At 48.7% G+C, this 20,588-nt stretch overlaps 2 protein-coding genes and 1 long non-coding RNA gene across 4 annotated transcripts; 1 reads left to right on the top strand and 2 right to left on the bottom strand.

Annotated features, from left to right (window-relative positions):
* Positions 1-11: 11 nt before the first annotated feature.
* On the top strand, positions 12-18,665 carry LOC139829267 (uncharacterized). Its single transcript, XR_011741684.1, has 3 exons — positions 12-149; positions 14,364-14,723; positions 16,072-18,665. It is a non-coding gene; the product is annotated as an uncharacterized lncRNA (long non-coding RNA).
* On the bottom strand, positions 3,979-9,827 carry LOC136109287 (glutathione S-transferase theta-1-like). Of its 2 annotated transcripts, XM_065851836.2 has the most exons (5): positions 9,645-9,813; positions 7,211-7,298; positions 6,386-6,536; positions 5,655-5,831; positions 3,979-5,116 (listed from the first exon to the last, which is right to left on the bottom strand). In XM_065851836.2, exons 1-5 carry the CDS (start codon positions 9,754-9,756, stop codon positions 4,928-4,930), a joined length of 717 nt encoding a protein of 238 aa, XP_065707908.1. In that variant the 5' UTR covers positions 9,757-9,813; the 3' UTR covers positions 3,979-4,927. The 2 variants fall into 2 exon arrangements, with proteins under 2 accessions (XP_065707908.1, XP_065707909.1); XM_065851837.2 differs by lacking the exons at positions 5,655-5,831; positions 6,386-6,536 and having other exon boundaries at positions 4,262-5,116; positions 9,645-9,827.
* On the bottom strand, positions 10,917-20,171 carry DDX51 (DEAD-box helicase 51). The gene is made up of 16 exons (XM_065851832.2): positions 20,080-20,171; positions 19,516-19,883; positions 18,872-19,110; positions 18,596-18,746; positions 17,735-17,880; positions 17,331-17,402; positions 17,047-17,153; positions 16,501-16,609; positions 15,787-15,932; positions 15,120-15,312; positions 14,392-14,507; positions 14,190-14,306; positions 13,183-13,284; positions 12,651-12,714; positions 12,302-12,436; positions 10,917-11,475 (listed from the first exon to the last, which is right to left on the bottom strand). Exons 1-16 carry the CDS (start codon positions 20,100-20,102, stop codon positions 11,449-11,451), a joined length of 2,115 nt encoding a protein of 704 aa, XP_065707904.1. The 5' UTR covers positions 20,103-20,171; the 3' UTR covers positions 10,917-11,448.
* Between the last annotated feature and the right edge of the window lie 417 nt (positions 20,172-20,588).

The following is a 20,588-nucleotide window of genomic DNA, read 5'->3' as shown; positions in this document are numbered from 1 at the left end:
GCCTCCCCTGTGCGAGAGGCAGGCGGGGTTAGCGGGGTCCACGCCTTGGAGGAGCCCCGGGGCAAAGTCTCCTGCGGGGCGAGGACGGGAAAATGCCTGAGGAGCCCGGAGAGCCTTCCCCGACAGCCAGAGGGTCCCCGTCCCACGAGGTGAGACAGCCACGGTGGTGCTGGCATTGTGTCTGTAAGGCAGCTTCAGGAAAGGAGGGTAATACACGAGTAACGGTAACATACAGTAACGGTAAAGTACTAACCTGTACAGAGAGGCTGGTTCTAGGCACTGGGGAAGCCAGAGCTGTCGTTCCCCTCCACACCTTGTGCTGACACTGCAGGGGCTCAGCAGCCCACTCCAACCCACAGCAGCCACTGTGGCTCTCACAAGGTGTTTTTGTGACACATCCCTGCAGGGATGTGCCACGCTGCAAACAGGGCCCTTGCGCGACATCTCTAAGCCAGCGTTTGTCTTGCACCACTAGATCTCAGTATGGTTTTCAGTTCAGAAGATAATTTTTTGGTCATGTAGCCTCTGCTGAGCACTGTGAGCTGATGCCCTGAATGGCAGTGAGGTATGGAGGACTTCTCTGCAGGCATTACCTCTGCATAATCACAGCCAAGAGACTTTCCACTCTCCCTGGTATTTGTCATTTCAGACTTCTGCACAAACAGAAGAGCTAAAGAAGCTCAGACTGAATTCAAGGCCTTGCACGGAGCACACAGTGTTTCACAGCTGCGTGGTTTGGAGAAGGTGACGTGCTGGTTGAGTACAGGGAGTTCTGGGACTCTGGAAGACAGAGTCGCTGAACTGTTCAGAGCAAAGTCACCCCCAGTCAAACCCACCCCAGCTCAGCTGACACCTTTTTATCTGTGCCATGCCAGAGAGCTCGTATGTCACACACAAATCCTTGGAAAGAGCTACAGGAACCTCAGGGACAGGGAACTGGAGGAGCAGTTGCTCTATTACTTGTGTGAAGGATCGTTAGAAATGGTGGTGAAAAGGTTTGGATACTGAGCAGGGAGCTTGTTAGCTGCATAAATTATAAACTGGAACACGTTCAGGTGCTTCATTTTCTACCACTTTGCCAAGACTTCTGCTCTGAGACATCCTTAGGAATGGAGATTATTTTTAGACTGGTCAGTCTGCCAGTGTCTGGTGAACAGGCTGCATCTCAACATGAAATATTGAGTCTGCTGCACCACACACCTATTTTCAGAGTCATTATTCAGATTTAGAACTGTGCAATAAGATGTTTTCAGTTTCTTGGCCAGAATAGGGGTAGGAGCTGTGTACAGCCCTCAGTTCCCTGCCATACAGTTCACTCTCCAGAGCACCTGCACGTAACACCAACATGCTGGAGATCAAGGCTCACAGAATATTGGGACAGGTGCCTGAGTTCATGTCAAACTCCTTCTGTGCAAAGAAATCTGAAATATTGAGGGAGTGGGGAAGAGGAGCGTAAGTGGGGCTCCGCACAGGTAATGGTCTGTGAAGTCTTTGTGCGTCCAAGTGGTTGCATGTCCCTGCTCTGAGAAATCACAGAGAAGAGTTCATTGATCTCAGCAGTGGGTCGCAAGATCAATAGTGTGGGTTCACTTTGTGCCTTAATTTGTGGTTCAATTGATTCATTGGTCCTATTTGGACTTCAAAGATCTTTTCATGTGCCTCCTGGAGTGTTCTTTCCTTAAGTTTCTCTCCAATTTGCTGACCCCATACAAGCAAAAAGATTTTTTAATCTGGTCATGTCATGTGGCATTTGATTGCGTTATTCTTGGCTCTAGGCTAGTGCTTCTAGCACTGTATTTTCACTGAGCTCCCTCACCTCAAGGGCTGTTTTTCCTCCCTGTACTTATCCGCTTTTTGGAAACAGGAAGAACACAGAAAAAATGCAGTAGTTTTTGCAGTTTATTTCTTAATTATTTAGAAAAGGTCTCAGCCTGTGTGTCTTGTTTAAACCTTCCAGCCATTCTGTGTATGCCAGCTTCATTTTATTCTAGAAATCACAAGCTCTGACCCATTTCCAGGTAGCCCCTGTCAGGAACTGAGGAAATTGGATCAGAACGGCACACTGTAACCCCTCTCCATACTCAGGTGACAGCGGGGTGGACAGTGAACAGACCTTGCATCGAGGCAGACGAAACTCTTGCACAATCCATTGGGTTTTGGCAGGCAGCTCTTGGGGCTCCCAATCTGGGAGCTGGAGCCAGCCAAGGGCAAATGACACAAACGAACAAAATGGGGGAGGTGGAGGGACAGCAGAAGGCAAAGTACAAGGACAAGATGCCTCACCTCCACGATTTAGAGTAGAAAAAAACAGCAAGGCAGATTTGTCTGTTGTGCAGCTCTGTTGCCATCCAAGGAGCTCCTCTGGGAGGTTTGTCCTGCATGCACAGAAGGGCCCAAAATGCCACTGGTCGCGGCACACACAGCTTCACTGGGTGAGTGAACCTGCTTAGAGCAGAAGGAGACTATGGGAAAAGCAGTGTAAAATCTGCTCCTGTCACCATGACTGTGCGGGAGCGAGGCCGTAGCCGAGCTGTGTGTTTACCCTTTGTAACAATGAGCTCTGGATGTAGATCCAACTCGTTTTGGAAGGCAGCTGTCCTTGCAAGAGCACACAATGGGTGACGTTTAAGGAACTTGTGCCTTGTTCAAACAAAGAGAGTATTGGCTCAAGACTCTCTTACATGGAGCTCTTGTGCTGCAAGTATCATAAATAAGAAAAGAGAGACTTTATTTGCTTTGGCTCATGCAACAGTTTTGCATGCACAGCAGCCCTATATTGAGGTTTTGCAGGGAGATGAGAATCAAGGAGGGGGCTCTGCTAGCAAGATCTGTTTGAGTTCTGTCAAGTGTAGTGTTCAATAGCTCAGGCTTGCCCTTGGTTTTGATGGTTTCTACTGGAACCGAAGCTGCGTGCGGAATTTATTGTGCTGGTGGGTGGAGGTTTGCTCTCAACAAAAAGGGGAGAAGCTGGTGGTCAGGAATCTGGGAGTTGGACAAAGCACAAACGTGCTCACGGGAGGGTGTGCGGTGAGGCTGGGCAGGTCGGTGAGGCAGCAAAGGACCCGTTTTGCTCCAGCTGTGCGCAGAAGCCTGGCTGGGGCTGTGGGGAGCTGCGGGTTATAGAGAAAGGAAGCGGTCAGCAGTTCAGTGTAAACAGGCCATTTTCTTTAGACTTAGCACTGCTGGCGAGCTGCTACAGCAGAGCTGCAGTGCAGCATCTACAGGGGTTGCTGCTCGGGCACCAGCCCTGTGAGCATACTAGGGGCCAGAAGAAAGCTGCTGTCACCAGTTTAGGTGGCTGGAGTGCAATAGACCATCCTCAACAGACTTAACAATTAAAATCAGGTAAGAAGATATCTGCTGCCTGTGTCAACACTGAAACTGCAAGAGTTTTGGGGTGTGTTCTTTCACTGCTGATGTTTAGGATTTCCTGCAGGTTGGAAAGGCAGAAAGTAAAAGGGACGAGTCTGCTTGAGCTCAGCCTGCAGGGACATGTGTTGCAAGCTGCAGTTCATGGTGCCCTTTGCAACTGAAGGGCAGGTTTATTCAGGAAACAAATGCAGAAGAGGCAGCTGGCTCATTCCCCAAAACCAGTAGGTCCAGCTGAAAGGACATCCGAGACTGGTTTGAGCAGCTCCTTTCACCTTTCTGAAGATGATAATAACTTGACTTGCGTTAAGCTGACTGACATCTCACACCCAGCACTAAGCAGCTAGCTCTGGGGATGATGTCACCAGCCAGCAGAGACAAACGGACTTCCAGTAACAACCAGAGCTTTACAAGGAGGAAAAAACAGTTCTGCAAACTGGAACCCTCCTCATGGCTTGTACCTGGAAATGGGAGGTCACAGCGACAGGAAGGCAGGAGGGGGACAAGGACAGGAGGGTGTGAAGGGCACTGCACGGGTGTGGAGGAAGAATCCATGTCCGCTTCCTTCCAAAACCTGATTACAAACCCACACAGAGCTACAACAAGTGGTAAGTGTAATAATTAATTTTACTGGAGAATCAGATGTGACAGGACAACAGTGGGACATTGACTGCGTTTGGGACATCACACAGCCCCAGCGCTGGCCCAGCCATGGCAGCTCTTGTCAAGCCCAGCTTGAAGGGATTCCATCAGCTGACAAAGCTGCTCAGGGACAGGCCAAGAGCACCGATCCAGTTTGCAGAGGGAGATTGTGGGGTTGGCAGCAGCTTCACCCAGAAAAGCAGCTTTACAAAGAACAGTGTAGGCAACTGAGAAAAGTATGGCATGAGTGTATGGCTGAGGATATTTATTAATAGGACCAACCCCATTCTTCCCAGAAGCTGGAGGTCTCACGTGGGTACCCGTACAGCCCCCCGCTCCGCGGTGCTGTGTCTCTTTGCTTGCACAGCTGAGGCAGCAGCCAGCAGTGGCCAAGTGCTCCCAGAGCCCTGGCAGCGTCCCCACCAAGGGCTGGGTCACAACCCATCCCTCCGCTGAAAAAGCAAGAATCTTCCAGCTGAGCTCGTTGCAAAGTGAAAGCCGTTTTCAATGATTTTTCTTGCTTCAGACAAACCTGCTCTGTCATACCCTCAGTTGCCCCTTCTTATAGTGCTGTGACCTGGAAAACTCAAACCAGGGATGGAAAGGGCAGTTCTGACTGGCCCCAGTTCAGATAAGGACCGAATCACCTCTGTCCTCAAGCAGATCTAGTGATGCTGAAGCAAGAAAGAAAAGCCTATAGGGCTGCAGCTCAGAAACCTGTAGTGTCCAAGAGGGGAAAGCAGCTCACTACAGTCTAAGATATAGGTTTTTCCCCTTCTGAGTTGTGGAAAGGCTGTGATTTAAGTGCATTTTGTGAAATGGTGCTTCTGTATGATTTTTAGAAGAAATGCTGAAATACTGCAAAAAGCCTACACGAAATCATCCATTTTACTTGGGTATAACCCCCTAATTCTAGCTACGTTAGGAGAGCTTGCTTCATATACTCCCGCAGCTCGGGTGCAACCTGATCAGCAGTCAAGTTCTTGACATTCAAGATCTTTTGATGGGCTTCCTGGAAGATCTGCTTCCCCACCGCTTCTTCCACCCGCTTGCGCCACGCTGCCAACTTGGGCCTCCCCTCGAAGATGTCGTGGCTGCCCACGAGCTGCAGGGAGAGCAAGAGAACCCAGGAGTGAGTCAAACAACACATTGGCCAGTGATGGGAGCAGACTGAAGCACGGGTATGCGTTTGGCTCAAGGCAGCAGACAGTCGTCACATTAGGTAGAGTTCATCTCCAGTTTTTAGCTTGTAGGAAGCAAGTGGTGTCACCCTCAGCAGCTGCTGGCCCTGGAGACATGCAGCGAAAGAGCTCTGCCATGGCTAACCCGTTAATTGCCTAAAGCAGAACACGCAGGTCCATGCACACCAGCACATCTCTTCCAAATATCTGTACTTTCTCTGCCTAGTTTGTAATTTATTTTTTTTTCTGAGGACTTTTGTCCATGCTTTCTCACCAAAGTAGGTGTTCCCTGGCAACCTCAATTATGGTTGAACTCAAAAAGGAGCAAAATTTAACTCTGCTAAAGAGTTAAGTGCAAGGACAAAGACCTGCCATGAAAGGTTGCTGGTGCAGCAGTCACCACTGCGCCTGGTCTGTCCCCAGCCCAGCATCCACATCCCACAGGTTGGGGTTGATGCTCACCTGCATGAGCTCCACCACTGCTACGAGATCTGCCAGGGAGACCTCTTTGCCAGCAATGAAGGGCTTGTCCTGCAAGAACTTCTCCTCAAACTGCTTCAGGACAACATTCAGCTCTTTAATAGCACCTTGCAGTTTCTCTGGAGGGAGTGGCTGGCCAGTGCAGAGAGGCAGAAGCACCTGGCAGGGAGAAGGAAAAGTTGCTTTTTACATGTTTCCATCCAGACTTAGTCTGTTCGCTGTCACTGCCGCCCTCTGAGGATCCCTCACCCGCCGTGTCCGAGAACAGCTGGTGCTGCTAATCTGCGTTGGCTTGTTAACATTGTCAGTCTTCTTCCTCCCTGCCCTTGTCTCTTCCCTAGAAAGTCTGAAATTTCAGCCACAGGAGTCTCCTTTCCAGGGAAGGCTGAACCATCAGCAAGCAACTGCATTTTGTTTTCCAGTGGGAGGTTATTTTTCCCATGAAGCCGGGCAGAAGGCAGCGAGCTGTGTCTGGTGTTGGCTGCTCACAAATCTGCTCCGGCTCGCAGTGCATGCAGAGCTGTGGCTGCAGCATGAGGTACTCAGGACACTTCAGTTAGGCTTGGCTGAGTAGCCAAGTCAGTTCCAGATCTAGTTTTGTTCCTGTCTGTCACTTGGCTTGTACATGTGTGTCCTACACACACAGGAGGTCCTTCCTGGGCCACTGCACTCACAGCTCTTAGCACTTAGTTTTTAGTATATGATGCTCTTACCTTCAATAAGAACACCTTGCTCTCCTTCTCACGAATGCCAGTGTGCTGCCAGGCCAGGTACTCATCAACTCTGGCCCTTTGCTGCAGGTCAGACGGGTACCAGTGATCAGGAGTCTTGAATTTCCGTGCCAGGTACAGGAGTATTGCGATGCTGCCCAGAGAGCAAGGCAGACTGGTGAGCTATCATCTGAGATTGAAGCACCTCATCCTTTCTTCTTCCCCCACATTTTGCACTGCTGGAACAGCAGCAGCACAAACCTGATCTGAGTTGGGCAGAAGTGCAGGACACACAACTGCAGTGAGGCACATGAGAGAGTTTGTGACCAGCGGCTTGCGGACAGCATCATCTGATATTAATACAACAGCCCAGCGAGACAGATGTGGGCTGCTGGTACAGTTATTCCATCAACATTTTTGAGCAACTATGAGCCACAGGCTGAGTTTGTACCAAGTCTGAGCTTTGTATTGCCCGGCCATCCAGCAGCATCAGATTTACTGCACTGAACTCCAGCCTCCAGCTGCAGGCAGAGAGCAGAAGGACACCTGGACAGGTATTTTGGCTTAGAAACATTGCTTACATGCAAGCTAGCTCCAAGCAGCAGCTCACAGATTTTTCCACGATCAATGCTGTTTGAGTGGCTTACATAGAAAGCTGCTCTTGAAACACAGGTCTGTGTTATGTACAAGTGGAACAGATAGGAAGGAGTCAAATATTAGTCACTACCAGGGCTGGAGTCCCAGCAGAGAGCAAACAGTTCACTGGCAGAATCCCAGAGTTAGGAAAAACAGCACTGCAGCAGGGGTTGGAGCTTATCTGAGCCTCACCTCTCTGCTAAGGTGAAAGAACCGTCCCTTAACGCAGGCACCTGCATCAGGAGATTCACCTTCTGGAACTCCTCCGACTTGTGCTGCCCTGCGGAGGGACAGGAGAAGTTGTGCTTGGCAGTGATGCTCAGGACCTGTCTGCAAACACCTGATGAGTCTGTGGGGACCACCTGGCCTCACGTTCCCGGTTTTGATTGTACAAATACAGTCTTGTTAAAGTCTGTTAGCAATCAAAAAGTGCTGCAGGGTGAATACAGGGTTTGCTCTACGATGTTGCTTACTTGCTTATTGCCTGCATACCAGAACCGCCTCTCAACAGGGGTCAGAATGGTGAAAAGTCCTTTCATACCAACACCACTTGCCAACTCAGGGCACTACCAGCAATAAGCTTGTGCCTGGGGGTACCTGTCTGGTACGCACACAGAACACCGAGCTCCTTGGAGGAAAGGGAGCTTGGTATCAGAAATGCGAACCACAAGGACCCGGAGAAATCAAGGGATATTTGGGTTTTTTTTCTGGGAGATAATGTAACTTATACTAAACTTTTATTTTAGTCCTCAGATGATTTTAGTGATTCCATATGAAGCCATGGGTACTTTATCATAGATCTATCAATCAGCTCTTTATGCAAGTTTTGCATATCCTTTATCACAGCACATATGGATTTGAGTTTGCTTTTAGCCTGTCTTCCAGTCCTTGGCAAACGTGGTTAGTGACACTTCCCCTGTCCCTTGGCTCACAGCCCGTCTCCCTCACCCCTCCCATAAAGACACTGGGATTCCCCACACACGGTGTGCACATTCCAGGTCCTTGAGTGTCCCTGTGATTTCCACCCATTCTCACTCTCTCCACCCATTTCCTGGAGACTTACCCTGCCAGTAGCCCAAAAGCTTTTCTGGAGGTGGCACATTTAACTTGCCAGCTCAGATCTGAGCATATTTTGTCTCACCTGGTCCTTACACACCATGCAATGACGGGTCCTCAGGCTGTATCCATGGGTGCGTGCTCATTTGGGGGCGGCGTGCCCATACCCACCTGCCGAGCGGCTGGATGCCGAGCTGACCCAGCTGCAGGAACCCGAGTGCGTCCCCACGGCGGGGTGAGCACACACTGCAGGAATGGGATGCACCTCTAGCATTCCCATGAGCCAAATTACACACCTTAATTCCCCTGACCAAAACAAGCACTGGTGCCACAGGACGCAGATCTCTGGGAAACTGATGTAATTCACTTTCCTTCCTCTCTGTTCCCTGATATTATTGTTTCAGTTGTTTCATTCTGCTTGCCTGCTGGTCTCCTTTCTTTGCACAAGTCTCACCACAAGTGTTTATTTATTGGGAAAGAAGGGGAAGGACACTAGACGAGCCTGCCCCCCATCTACAAACGGTAGCAACAGTTTTTCCTACCAAGACAAGTCATAAGAAAGCCATGGTAAGGTGCAACAATACACAGCTACGGTGTGCAGGGAACGCCCAGAGACTGAACCACAACACGCCTCAGGTTTCTTTGAGTCACAGGCTGGAGGCTTTTTCATTCCTTTATCAGTTTTAGCTCCAGGAGCCTTCTCACCTTTCATTGTTTTTAAGTATTATGTACTGAGGTGTTTCTGTGCCCAGTTCTTTACCTTGATTTCAAACCCAGCAGAGCTCTGGAAAGGCTGAAGGATAACTTTTACCAGCTTCAGTTACACAGGAAGAAGATATAGATCTCTGGGTATCCTTTGGTGAAAACACACAATTCCTCTCAGGCAGGCTCCTACCAATCAGCAGTTCGTTTTAACACAAACCAAACCACCTTCCCTTCTTCACTTCTCAGCGTTCAGATCCCTGTCATCCCTGTTAATCCCTGCTAAGAGGAGAAAAGCTGCTCTGCAGCAAACGCTGCTGCTTACCAGAGTGCGAAGTTTTCTAAGGAAGTTGAATTAGAGAGCACAAACGGCACAGCTCTGCTGTCCTTACCCACACAGGAACGTCCCACCTCTGCTGCTTTTTGTCTCCCACGTACACACGGAATAGCCTCAGATCTATCCCATCCTGAGTGCTTCTCTGAAAAGCGGTCCTTTTTTTGGAGACCCTTTTTCCACTGGGGTGGGGCTGATATAAAAGTAATTCCAAACCTTTGAAGAGTCACTTTTGTTGCAGAGGACTATGTCTCACATTTGTCTCAGAGCACTGAGACTACTACTCAAAAATCAGGGTTTCCTTAGAAAACTAGGTCCTGTTTTCACCTCAACATCAAGAGCCCTCTACAGCTGCAGGGCCACCCCGTCCTCTTGCAGCATCTCACACCCATGGGGCCGATTGAGTCACCGGGTCCCACCTGTGGCTCTGCGAGGGGAGCCCAGGGTCCCCACAGGTCTGTGCACAGCGACAAGGTGAGCAGCTGGGGGTCCCCGAAATGCAGAGAACCTCCCACCCCCCTCGGCCCCACTCACCCTTCAGCAGCTCTAGCTGCTTGAATTCGAAGGGGATGTTGTTGCTGCGGGCGAAGATGTAGAGCGCCCGGCAGGGCTGCGAGAGCAGGTCCAGGTACAGCTCCAGCCCCATCCTGCTGCTGCCGCTTGCACCGCTCCGCTCCCGGTCCGGACACCGGCCCCGCGCTCTTGTGGCAGCACCGGCCCCTCCCGCGGGGCGGAGCCGCCGCCCGCCCGCCCCGGGGCTGCCCCGCCGCGCTACCGGCCCGGCCCCACCGCGGGTCTTTGCCCCGGGGCTGCCCCGCCGCACTACCGGCCCGGCCCCACCGCGGGTCTTTGCCCCGGGGCTGCCCCGCCGCGCTACCGGCCCCGGCCCCCTCGCGGGTCTTTGCCCCGGGGCTGCCCCGCCGCGCTACCGGCCCGGCCCCACCGCGGGTCTTTGCCCCGGGGCTGCCCCGCCGCGCTACCGGCCCGGCCCCACCGCGGGTCTTTGCCCCGGGTACCCGCGGCCGGGAGCGGGAGGGCACCGGCCGGAGGGGCGGGCAGGGCTGTGCCCGGTGGTTTCGAAGAACAGGGGCGATGCGGGTTCAGTGTTCCAAGCGGGCTCTGCCAGCTCACGTTTGAACTTGGGCTCGGCTTCACAACTGCCCAAAGAGCTCAGTGATAAGTGAAGTCAAAGTTAGGCTAAATCGATAGAAATGCACGCAAGGTAGATCTGTGCTTGGTTCACGGACGCTCACAGCTCTTGCATAAGAGAACCTTTGGTTTCTGATAAGCTGCCACCTGCGCAGGACACAAAAACTGCCTGAGTCACTCAATGGGCAGCACACGCTACCTCACTGATGTAAAACCACACATTACTCCTGCCTTTACAAGACACAACCACCATTCCCGACAACCATCCCTCCAACTTCCCCAGATCTCCATTTTGCTCAGATAATGTGTTGCTAATGCTGGTGTATGTTTATTTTACTAAATATTAAGCCGGAGCCAGACTGTTTCCTGTTGAAGATCTTGGAGGGTAGTTGCAGGCTCCAGCTATGCCCTAGCTTTAAGCATTCTGCCAGGACAGCTAAAAGTAGCTAGTGGCGTGTGTCAAATACAGATTTTTGGCTTGCAGTGATACTAGCCAAGTCCAGTATATTCACCTTCAACATTAGACATTTTAGTCTGCATTAACACCAATCTAATGCTTAATAATACCTGCTGGTACTGAAAGTTGAAACAACATAGGCAAGGAAATACCAAGAAAAGCACAAAACTATACAAATGAAAAATCCTTTCAACACTATCTCCATCCTTGTACCCAAGAATCTTTATTAGACACCGTTTTAAAAATATATATCTCATTTATTTAAAAGTTGCAATGACTTCAGCCTAGAGCAGCTTGTCAAACAACTCTGCTATAGGCACCATGCAGGTGTTCATGCATTTGCACGTAGAGCTGCTTGTGCCGTCAGACAGAACCATGAGTTGTCCCACAGCCTGCACCTCTGGAGAGCAGCAGCTCCATCAGGCCCCTGCTCCAGAGCTGTGTAACAGCTCTCCAACGGTGGTGGTTTTACATGTGCCAGTAGATAATGCAAGGTCCTCTTTGAGATAACTGTATCTTCCTTCTTTTTTTTTTTAAGCCAGCTACTGAACTCTGTTCACATTGTGCTTGAAAGGGGACGATGACCTGTAATAGCTGATTTCAGATATGATAAGGTTGAAGAGGCGACCATTCAGGGACCGTGTCTCATTGGCATGCGGGGTAACAGTCCATGACTGATCCTGTTCAGCTGCTTCAGTGTCACAAAGCACTACGACCTCAGCTTCCATTCATTCAGGCTCGTTTCTGTGCTCGCTCGTTCTGTTCAAAATTAAAGTTGAGAAGGTGACTGAAGATGCCCTTGTCTCAGAGTCACACAGGAGGGACTTTGGGGAAGCAATGGGACAATTTAATAACCCTTTCTGCTCCAGTTCTCAAACACTGCTAGTCTGCACCTCAAAATCATCATTTTTCAAGAGCAGATATTTATCAGGAATCCTTCAACTGGAGAACAGAACACCTGGCAAATCACACAGCACAGTCTATTACGGATCCCTAGTCCACCCATTTGGCAAGTTAAATGCTGCCCTTGCTTTTGTCTGAAAGCTCTCAGCCTTCCCACTCGTGTATAAAGAAGGGCCAGCAAAAAATGCTTTCCTGGCTTGGAATACCCAGCTTCTAGTCAGCACGAACTCTGTAACGACAAAAGGTTCCATTTCTGCGTTTTGTTTGCCTGCCTTTGGGTAGCTGCCAAAATCCCAGCTCCAAAGGTACCGAGAAAGGCAGAAAAGAAAAGGAAATGCCACAAATCATAGAATCACTGAGGTTGGAAAAGACCCTCAAGATCGAGTCCAACCGTAAATCCAGCACTGCTAAGACCACCACTAAACCATGCCCTTAAGTGCCATGTTTGCACATCTTTCAAATACCTCCAGGGACGCTGCCTACCTTTCTTCTAACAGAAAAGATCCTTCTGCCCTCCCCACCCTTTCTGCTTAATGATGCACCCAAAACCACTGCCCACATACTGAAACGTAAATGTCTCAGTAAAAGGATCCTGGATACTAATACTTGTGCTAGCCACAACTTGCAATAAACTGCAAACTGTAGGTTTTTTTTTTTTAATCTTTACCCCCATTTCAATTACCTTGACTGTCTTCTCAAGCTTACACAGAGCTTCCTCATATTGCTGCACCAGCGGCTTTAATGAGTTGCCCTTCACTGGGTGCTTCTTTACATCTCGGATGCCGGCATCCTTCAGCATCCGCAGAAACTTACGTTCCTGTGAAACAAAACCGACACGGGAGATGAGACACCCCACTGCCCATCAGCTAGAAAAGGAGCACATTTTGGAATGTGCTGCCTAGTCAGGAAATACCTGAAGTCTCCAAGTCCAGAGCTCAGCTGGCTGGGAAAGGTGGGAAGCACTATGAACCTTATCTTCCTTACACCCCTCCACGCACCCTTATCAAACGAATACCCCACCAAGTTCGCACCTGAATTCTAAGGACCAAGCTGAAAGCGACACCCGCTTCTCCTGCACGAGCTGTTCTTCCAACTCTGAAAACACAAAACGTAGCATCAGGTCAGTTTAGCCATTCAGTCACTGCTGTTATCAACTCCAAGAGTCCAATTCTGATATTCTCCAGAGTTAAGAAAGTCCAAGTTTTTTAAGGCCAGCACAGCAGGACTGGCCACATGTCACACAGGATGAACACTTCCAGGGCTCATTTATAGCTGCTGAGCTGCTGCAGTTTTCTGATCATCTAGAAACCCAGCACGTGATTCTGTCCAGGACAGTATTTCTAGCTCCTGTAAAATACATTTTCTAAAATAGGGTACTAGCTCTCCATTTCAATACTGCAATACACTGGTGATGCTACAGGCTTAATTTTTATTAGAAAGCTATTTGTGTATTAAAGTAAAAAAGTGCAAAGCTAAAAACCCTTTTATATGCATGTCGCTTTTGCTAAATATTTCGAAGTAAACCAAGCTCAAACATCTTCCTGTTGTTCCCAGTTGTCTTACCGGTGAATATACGTCCTGATGAACTGTGGTGCATCATAGTTTATTACATAATTCACTCCTTTAATGTCGATCCCTCGTGCAGTGGCATCTGTGCTGATTAACCTGGTTTTAAATGCATATATAGTCATACTCGGGTAACATCTCTTGCACTACACACACACACACACAAGTGAACACAGCACAACTCTCACTAATCTCCCTGTGGCTGCCAGGCACGGCAGCAGCATTAAGCCACTCCTTGCTGTCCCTGGCACCATTAGCTGCCTGCAGACCCCCCAGCATCACTAGTCTTGTCACCTGCTGCTGTGTATGAGAAGCCACTGTTTCCAGGTTCTCAACACACTCAACACTGAGCCAAACAGTTCCCACCACACTGGACATTACACACCTGTAGCTATATGAACATTCCATAAGGGCACTGAATACAGACAGAGAGGTGTGAAATTACAGTAGTCAGGGAGGAAACAAACACAGGGTTTGGATTAAAAAAAAAAATCCAGAAAATAAATATTGACCTTCTTCTCAGATACAGTTCCACACAGCTACCAAGATCACAAAGCAAGGCAAACACAGGGATAGAAGTAAATCTGGATGCCAGTCTGATCGGGGATTTCTTTGACAGGAAGCACTAACACTATATAGTTCCAGCACCAAAATCCATTTTCTTCCAGTAAGTGTCAGACTCCAAGCACGCACATTAAACTTGAGATTTACAGAACTATATGTGTTTTGGACAACTATACAAACAAGCAGTTACATTTACTGCCTGTTATAAAATAACGATCAGAAATTCAGATTACAGCTACATTAGAGAAGTCCAAATTACATGCAGGGTGAACAATTCAAAAGTCCCAGGTCCAAGTCTCACATGCACTCTGTAAATTGCTTCCTGCATGCTCTCTTTTACAGGGGAGGCCTGTTAACTGTGTTCTTGGTTCTACCTCGTTTTTCACACTAGAAATATCCTATGTTGAACAACATACAGGAAACCAATTTAAGATGCTCACAGTTGTATTTTGCCTTGCTCAAATTCCTTCATGGTTCTCTGTCTCTCATTCGGAGATAACCGAGAAGAAAATTCAGCCACAGTGACTCTACCGAAGGCTTGAACCAGCAGGAACAATCTGCAGGTAAGGGGCATAGAAACAGTCACTTCATTACTCTGTAACTTTACTTGACAGGTATCTACTAGAGTGATCTCATACTCACCTGTGAGAAGCTTCTCTGGAATTGGTAAAGCACAACACGCGGCTAAATTTCATTGTCAGCATGAAATGCAAGAGGAGCAACGGCTTGGAATTCAGGTCACAAGGCACGTAACATTGCTGCAGGCGACAGGAAAGAATTTCAGAGACAAAAGTTACCTCTTGCCAAGGATGTCTTACTCTGAAACCCATTAAGTTTCCATGACCCACATAGGCTTGGATGTTTTACAACTAATAGCAGAGTCTACGACGCCACCCCCTTTAGAACAAGTCATGGAGGAAACAGCACAAGGTGGAGACAGGAGACCTGGGCTTTTCTGTTCACGCTTCTCCATGGTAAGTAACAACACACGCTGCATTCTTGTCTGCACAATGACCTGTAGCTACGTGCCTTGAAATGCATGTTATACATAGGGACAGCTGGAAAGTGCTACTATGTTACTTCATATCTCCCCTCCCCATTGTTGGTGAACTTAATTGTGCATGAAGAAAGTTTTAATTAAAAATAGCAATCCAGTCTTAACCAAATGAACACTTAAGTAACGAAAACAAATGTGCAAAAGTAGAGCTCTATGGATAATAAATACTCCCAAAGCCACTTTCGCCCGGCACCTCTGTAACACAAGGAACTGTAGGGAAGGTGTATTTGTTTATAGGGTAAAACCAGAACTAGATAATCCAGAGTTAAACAAATCTTCAAGTATAATTTATGCAGAAGAATTAATGTCATACCGATAGCCCCTCAGGGAGTGTGTATTTAGTGTCTTGTTCAGTCTCTGTTCCCTCCCCAAGTGTTTTCTTCTCAGAATAGACAGACGTGAAGAGGCGAGGCTGGAATAAGTTCAGCTGCTGCAGTTTTTCCGGGTCTTGGGTGAGCGTGGCTGAAAACAGGAGTTTCTGTAAGGGTATCTGAGGATAGCAGGAGCTGAAATAAACAGCACATGGAAACTGAGCTTTGAGGATGGGGCAAAGCAGTTCCCTCACAAGTGCCTTCAGATGATACTATGGGGGAAGCAATTAACTCTTTTTGATGCTCTTATCCTGATTATTCCAATGGTTTTCCTTCACATCCATTACTCAGCTTGCCAGAGGGCATTACTAGAGTCACTGTGCAAGTGAATCACTGACTTGCAATATCTGTGCCTTCTTTTGATGATCCTACTTAAGGAAAGCCTGGAGAATTACAATACTTAGGCTTCGGTCTAGAAGACATCCTCTAATATCGCCTCTTCACTGTCTTTTTCAAGTTTTGCAAAAGCAGCTGCCTGGCCTGGGCAGACATTTCTCAGAGTGAGCAAGCTTTGGGAGTGCCATTGAGGGAGGAGCATAAAGCAGAGCAGTGGCATCTAAGTGCTGGTGTCTGAGCTACCAGTCCAAAGAAACACATTTGGCAACTTACCTGGCTGCTGTTATAGGCCCTGGTTGGGTCCTCTGAAAAAGCATGTTGGAGCCAGAGCCATTTTCTACTTGGAACGCAGCTTTGACAATTTGGTTCAGACAGTTCTGGTGCATGTCATCAATCATACGGTCAGCTTCATCCACAATCTGATACACAAGGACAAAAACTGCTACTTGTTAAATATTGCCTGGCATTAGGTAACTTCTATTTTCTTTTTGGAATATTATCATTATCAAATGAAGGCAGAAGTTTCTACCCCAAAACTGAACTTTGCTTTTATTTCAGTGACTCGGTAGCCAGCCTGACATTCAAACTACACACAAGTTCATCTGCACATGAACCTAATCCATGTCTCCCAATAAGAGATACAAATCTCCATGTCCTAAATAAGACTGCAATTATGTTTCTGCACAGACTCTCATATGGTGGAAACTACTACAGTCTGATAATTTAATCAGATCTTAACCAACAGGTCTTTGAGTTTGTGTTTGCAAGAGGCTAAGAGAGAAGCAGAAGCGGGCAGATACTTGAGTGTCACGAGTTGGAATGAAACATCTCGATGAAACATCTCAAGACTGTTGCCTGAGGATTCTGGAGACCAGGCCCATACAACAGTATCAACAGAGATTATTTATCTACCATGCAAGAACAAAGCAGGAACTACAGCTGTAACAGACCTCACACTAAGATGGGAGACCTGTGGAGCTGACTCACCAGGAAGCGAAGCTGCGTCAGGCTGAACCCCGGGGTCTGGTTGATGTGATCTGTGAGCCGCCCTGGCGTAGCCACAATAACATCAGCCAGGCTGCAGTAGCCTGTCACTCTGAAAGAACAACCAGCCCATCAGTAAGTTTCTCCCTACACTGTAAAGCATGTAACCCAGATCCCTGGTCAGCAGACCTTCAGATTTTCCTACTAATTACTTAACTGAGAAATAATATAATTCAAATATGTGCTTTACTTTGGGAAGCATGCAAAAGCAGTGCTGGACACTAACGCCTAATTTTAAATAAAAATCATAATTCTTCATTACTCTTAAAAAAAAAAAAAGCTTAGTTGCAGCAAAATCCCTTTAAACTCCTTTGTACCTGTGGGTACAAAAGGTTAACATTTGCACTCTACTCAGCTCGTCAAGAATCCCAAAATCTAGTAATTATTGCAAGATGGCATGACACAGCTGTCTGTATTTTGACCTTCTGCTTACTGAGATTAAATAGTTTATGATATCTTTAAACTTTATCAAAAGACTTTTTAACCTACTTTTTCTGCACAAGCATTTCCTGCTCCTTTGCAAAAGATTTCTGGCCAGTAATCAGAACGACCTTCAGACCCGTCCCGTCAGTGTAAATGTTGAACACTTTACTCACCTGCAAAGAGATGCACTTGGTTAGCCAGAACAAAAATTGGTTAAAGTAATACATTCCATTCCACTAACATCAAACCCACCAATGGGTCTTCAACCTGCCTCACAGAACAGCCAAGTCTTGACTGCACCAGCCCCTCCCTCTGCCCAGCTCTGCTCAGGGAGGTGAGGAGCCGCATACCTGCTGTGCCAGTTCTTTGGTGGGCAGAACAACCAGAGCTCGTACTTGGCAAACTACTCGATCTAGCAGAACCTGCCAAAACAAAGGCCAAATGAGTCCCTGAAAGCAGTGGGGAGAGAAGAGGGTTCTGGTATCCAACCTAGCAAGAAGAGATGGGCTTGACACATCCTCACGGAATTTTATGTTTCCATTTTACCCTCCCAAGTCCTCATGCTAAGCTTATCTGAGAAACTGAGTGGGATGCTGAGATGAAGGGGACAGCTCCCTCAGCTCTAAGATAAAAACCTGCTGCTTTGCAGCCACAAATTCCTTGGCTTTTTGACCTACTTCTAAGTTCAGGTTTTGCTTGAACAAAAGCAACCCCGGCACCTTCCCAACAGGTATTTCACTGGGGATGAACTCACCTGGACTATGGGTATGACAAAAGACAGGGTTTTACCACTGCCAGTGGGTGCTGAGACGCAGATGTCTTTGGGGCGATATCCTCCCCGCCCCATCAAATACCCGTTGGATGCGCTCTGGAGAATGGCAGGAATCACCTCTGCCTGCACTGAACGAACACAGAAACAAACATTAACTACAGAGTCAACTGGGCTAAACCCACTGCATCCAGACAAGCAGTTATACACAATGAATCTGTTTTCAAATCTGTGCTGCTGTTGCTATAGACATGAGAGAGGAAGAAATCAAAACCAGTTGTGAAAAGAGACACTATCTGTTTTTGCCTGGCTCTTGTACGCTCATGGGAGCTGAGCACTGAATACAGAGATTTCCCCCTCCACAAATTCAGCTACTTCTCACACTCAGCTAGGATGTTACTCTGTTAAATGTTGGTTTCAACTCACACCCGTCTCCTTGTTGTCACGTTAGGATGGCACTGGACAGATTTAAAACCTGTGAATATTTGTCTGTAAGCATCGTTTCTTTGAAGTACAAACTACTCTTTCATCAACACAGAATATGCAACACAGCAATGCAGCCTTATCTGCCAAGGAGCAAAATGCACAACACCTATAGGCGCTGAGTAAGTCAAGCTGTTACTTCAAGCCACCGTATTTTATGGAGTTACATTTATGACTAGATAACAGACTTCAACTACTCAGCTTAAATAAAGCTTTGAAATCGAATGGTTAAAACTGGTACGATCACTTCGATGCATTAAACTTGGTTTTGTTTTACTTTGCTAACTACATAAGACACACAGCAAGAGACTGCAGGAACTAACTAAGTCAGTTTAGAAAGACACAAAAGCGTGATCAAGGTACCTGGAAAGAAGGACTCTATTCCATTCATCTGCAGCTTTTTCAACAGCCTGGGATGAATTCCTGGGACATCTCCGACTGGAACTAGATTATCTTTGATACGTTTCTGCACTAGTTTGGGTTGAGCAAGCCACTGCGGCAAGAAGGGCTGAACCTGAGGTGAAGGAAAGCAGAATAATAAAGCGTTCCAGCCATCAAACAGGCAATGCCATACATAAATATGCTGTCAAGATGCATGTTCCTTCCTGGCCACCATCAAAACTCAGTCAAGCTAGTTACCTTCTGCACCGGCTTTTTGTCATAGTCTCCAAGAACCACCAAACTGGAAGGGGGAGGTTTTGCCTCTTCCTCTGAGGCTGCTACAGATGGCTCATCCTTTGTGCTCTGATTTCCTTCAGCTCTTTCACTGTCCTCTTTCTTCCTTGTTTCAGCTGCCTCTGTTTCCTCATCCCTTTTCTTCCTTTTAGAAGACTTAAAGTTGCTTCTGTTTTCCTGTTGTTTGGTGTCTTCTTCAGAATCTGGAATTTGGATAACAGGACTATAAAGCTACAGGTCAGAGTATAATACGGAAAAGGGATGCAGGGAACACTTTACAACACAGGATTAAGCAATAACTTCCAAGCTCCTCTTTCTTCCTAAATCCAAGTGCAAATGCCAAACACTTCTTTGTTGCTATGGAGGCAACTGAAGACTGAGGTGAAACGCTTCCCTCCCTCCCTTACACTAAGCTGATCCTTGAAGTTTACAATATGGGGCTTCCCCTATAAAAATGAATTACTTTGGGGACATAATAAGCACAGGAAAGCAGCATTTATCATCATGCAAATTCGGCAAGTTACTCAAAAGGCAAATTGCACCTACTTCTCTGTTGAGAACTGTCGACCACAACGAAGTGAAATCCTACTGCCTCAGTTTATCGTTACCTGTTCCAGTTCTCTCTTGAGGCACTTTGGATTTCCTTCTGTTTTCTTTTTTCCTCTTGGAGGGAGTGCTGCCACCTGCTGCCTCCTCGCTGCCCGCCCTTTCCTCAGAAGAGCCGCGGGGCTGTTGTTTCTGCTCCAGCTTCCCGCGGGCCTGCGCACGGGGCCGCTCCTCGCTCTCCCGGTTCCTCTTTCTCTTTCCCCCACTGGGCTCAGCCCCCGCCCGTTCGCCTCCATCCTGCTCGGGCTGCGCCTCCTCCTGCTTCTTCAGCTGCCGGGCCCTCGCCTGCTGCTGCAGCCGCTCCAGCAGCACCCGAGCCCGGTTCTCCGCCTCGGCCCCGTCCTCCCGCTGCTCCTCATCCCCGCCGTACCTGGAACAGCGCGAACCTCCTCAGGCACCCGCCGCCCGCACCAGGGCCGGCCGGCCAAGCACCCCCCACCCGGGCCCGTGGGGACGCCGGGGAGCTGCTCCCGCAGCCAGACCCAGTCCCGGGCTAAGCCCGAGCCCCGACCAGGGCCCGAGTCCCGGGCTGGGCCCGATCCCGGCAGCGGCGCGACCCGCAGTACCTGTTGATGCAGAACAGCGCCATGGCCACGCTGCCCGGGCGCACGGAGATGACGTCACGGAGGCCGCATGGCGCGCGGTGGAAGGCTCCAGAAGGCGGGAGGGGCGGCGCCGCGCACGCTGAGGAGAGGAGGGAGCGCGGGAAAGGGAACGAAAGTGGGACAGAAGTGCTCTTATCGCGGCTCCTCCAGCACCGGGACAGCTCAGCATCACCCCGGGGACAGGACGGCAGAGGGCGCGCAGGGATAGCACAGGCCCCGGCCCGGTGCTCGAGGGACACGGCCTCAGCAATGCGGACAGCAGCAGTGGGCCTCGGGAAGGAAAAGCGCTCCGTGGTTGCTTGGCCGCGCAAGGTGGCAGGTTGTTAGAGGGAAGCCTCTCCGAAGCAGCACACACAGGGCTGGCCCAAACACTGCTTCCACTGCGGCCATGGAGGGGACAGAAAACAAACCCAAACCTTGAAGCAACAAGAAACCCTGAGGGCATCTACAGCCTCTGGGCCCCAGCAAGG

This window comes from Patagioenas fasciata, chromosome 17 (genome assembly GCF_037038585.1).
Source record: "Patagioenas fasciata isolate bPatFas1 chromosome 17, bPatFas1.hap1, whole genome shotgun sequence".
Taxonomy (NCBI): domain Eukaryota; kingdom Metazoa; phylum Chordata; class Aves; order Columbiformes; family Columbidae; genus Patagioenas; species Patagioenas fasciata.
This window is presented reverse-complemented; position numbering and strand designations above follow the sequence as displayed.

Bases quoted from the DNA above. Each gene is read 5' to 3' on its own strand.
- DDX51 (XM_065851832.2), bottom strand. From the start codon at position 20,102: ATGGCGCTGTTCTGCATCAACAG. The intron at 17,154-17,330 runs GTATGCGGCTCC...ATCTCTTTGCAG, and splicing joins CCAAAGAACTGGCACAGCAG to GTGAGTAAAGTGTTCAACAT. The intron at 11,476-12,301 runs GTAATTGAAATG...AATTTTGAACAG, and splicing joins AGCTTGAGAAGACAGTCAAG to AACGAGCGAGCACAGAAACG.
- LOC136109287 (XM_065851836.2), bottom strand. From the start codon at position 9,756: ATGGGGCTGGAGCTGTACCTGGACCTGCTCTCGCAGCCCTGCCGGGCG. The intron at 6,537-7,210 runs GTGAGGCTCAGA...CTCTCTGGGCAG, and splicing joins TCTTTCACCTTAGCAGAGAG to CATCGCAATACTCCTGTACC. The intron at 5,832-6,385 runs GTAAGAGCATCA...TCTCCCTGCCAG, and splicing joins GCAAGGTGTTCTTATTGAAG to GTGCTTCTGCCTCTCTGCAC.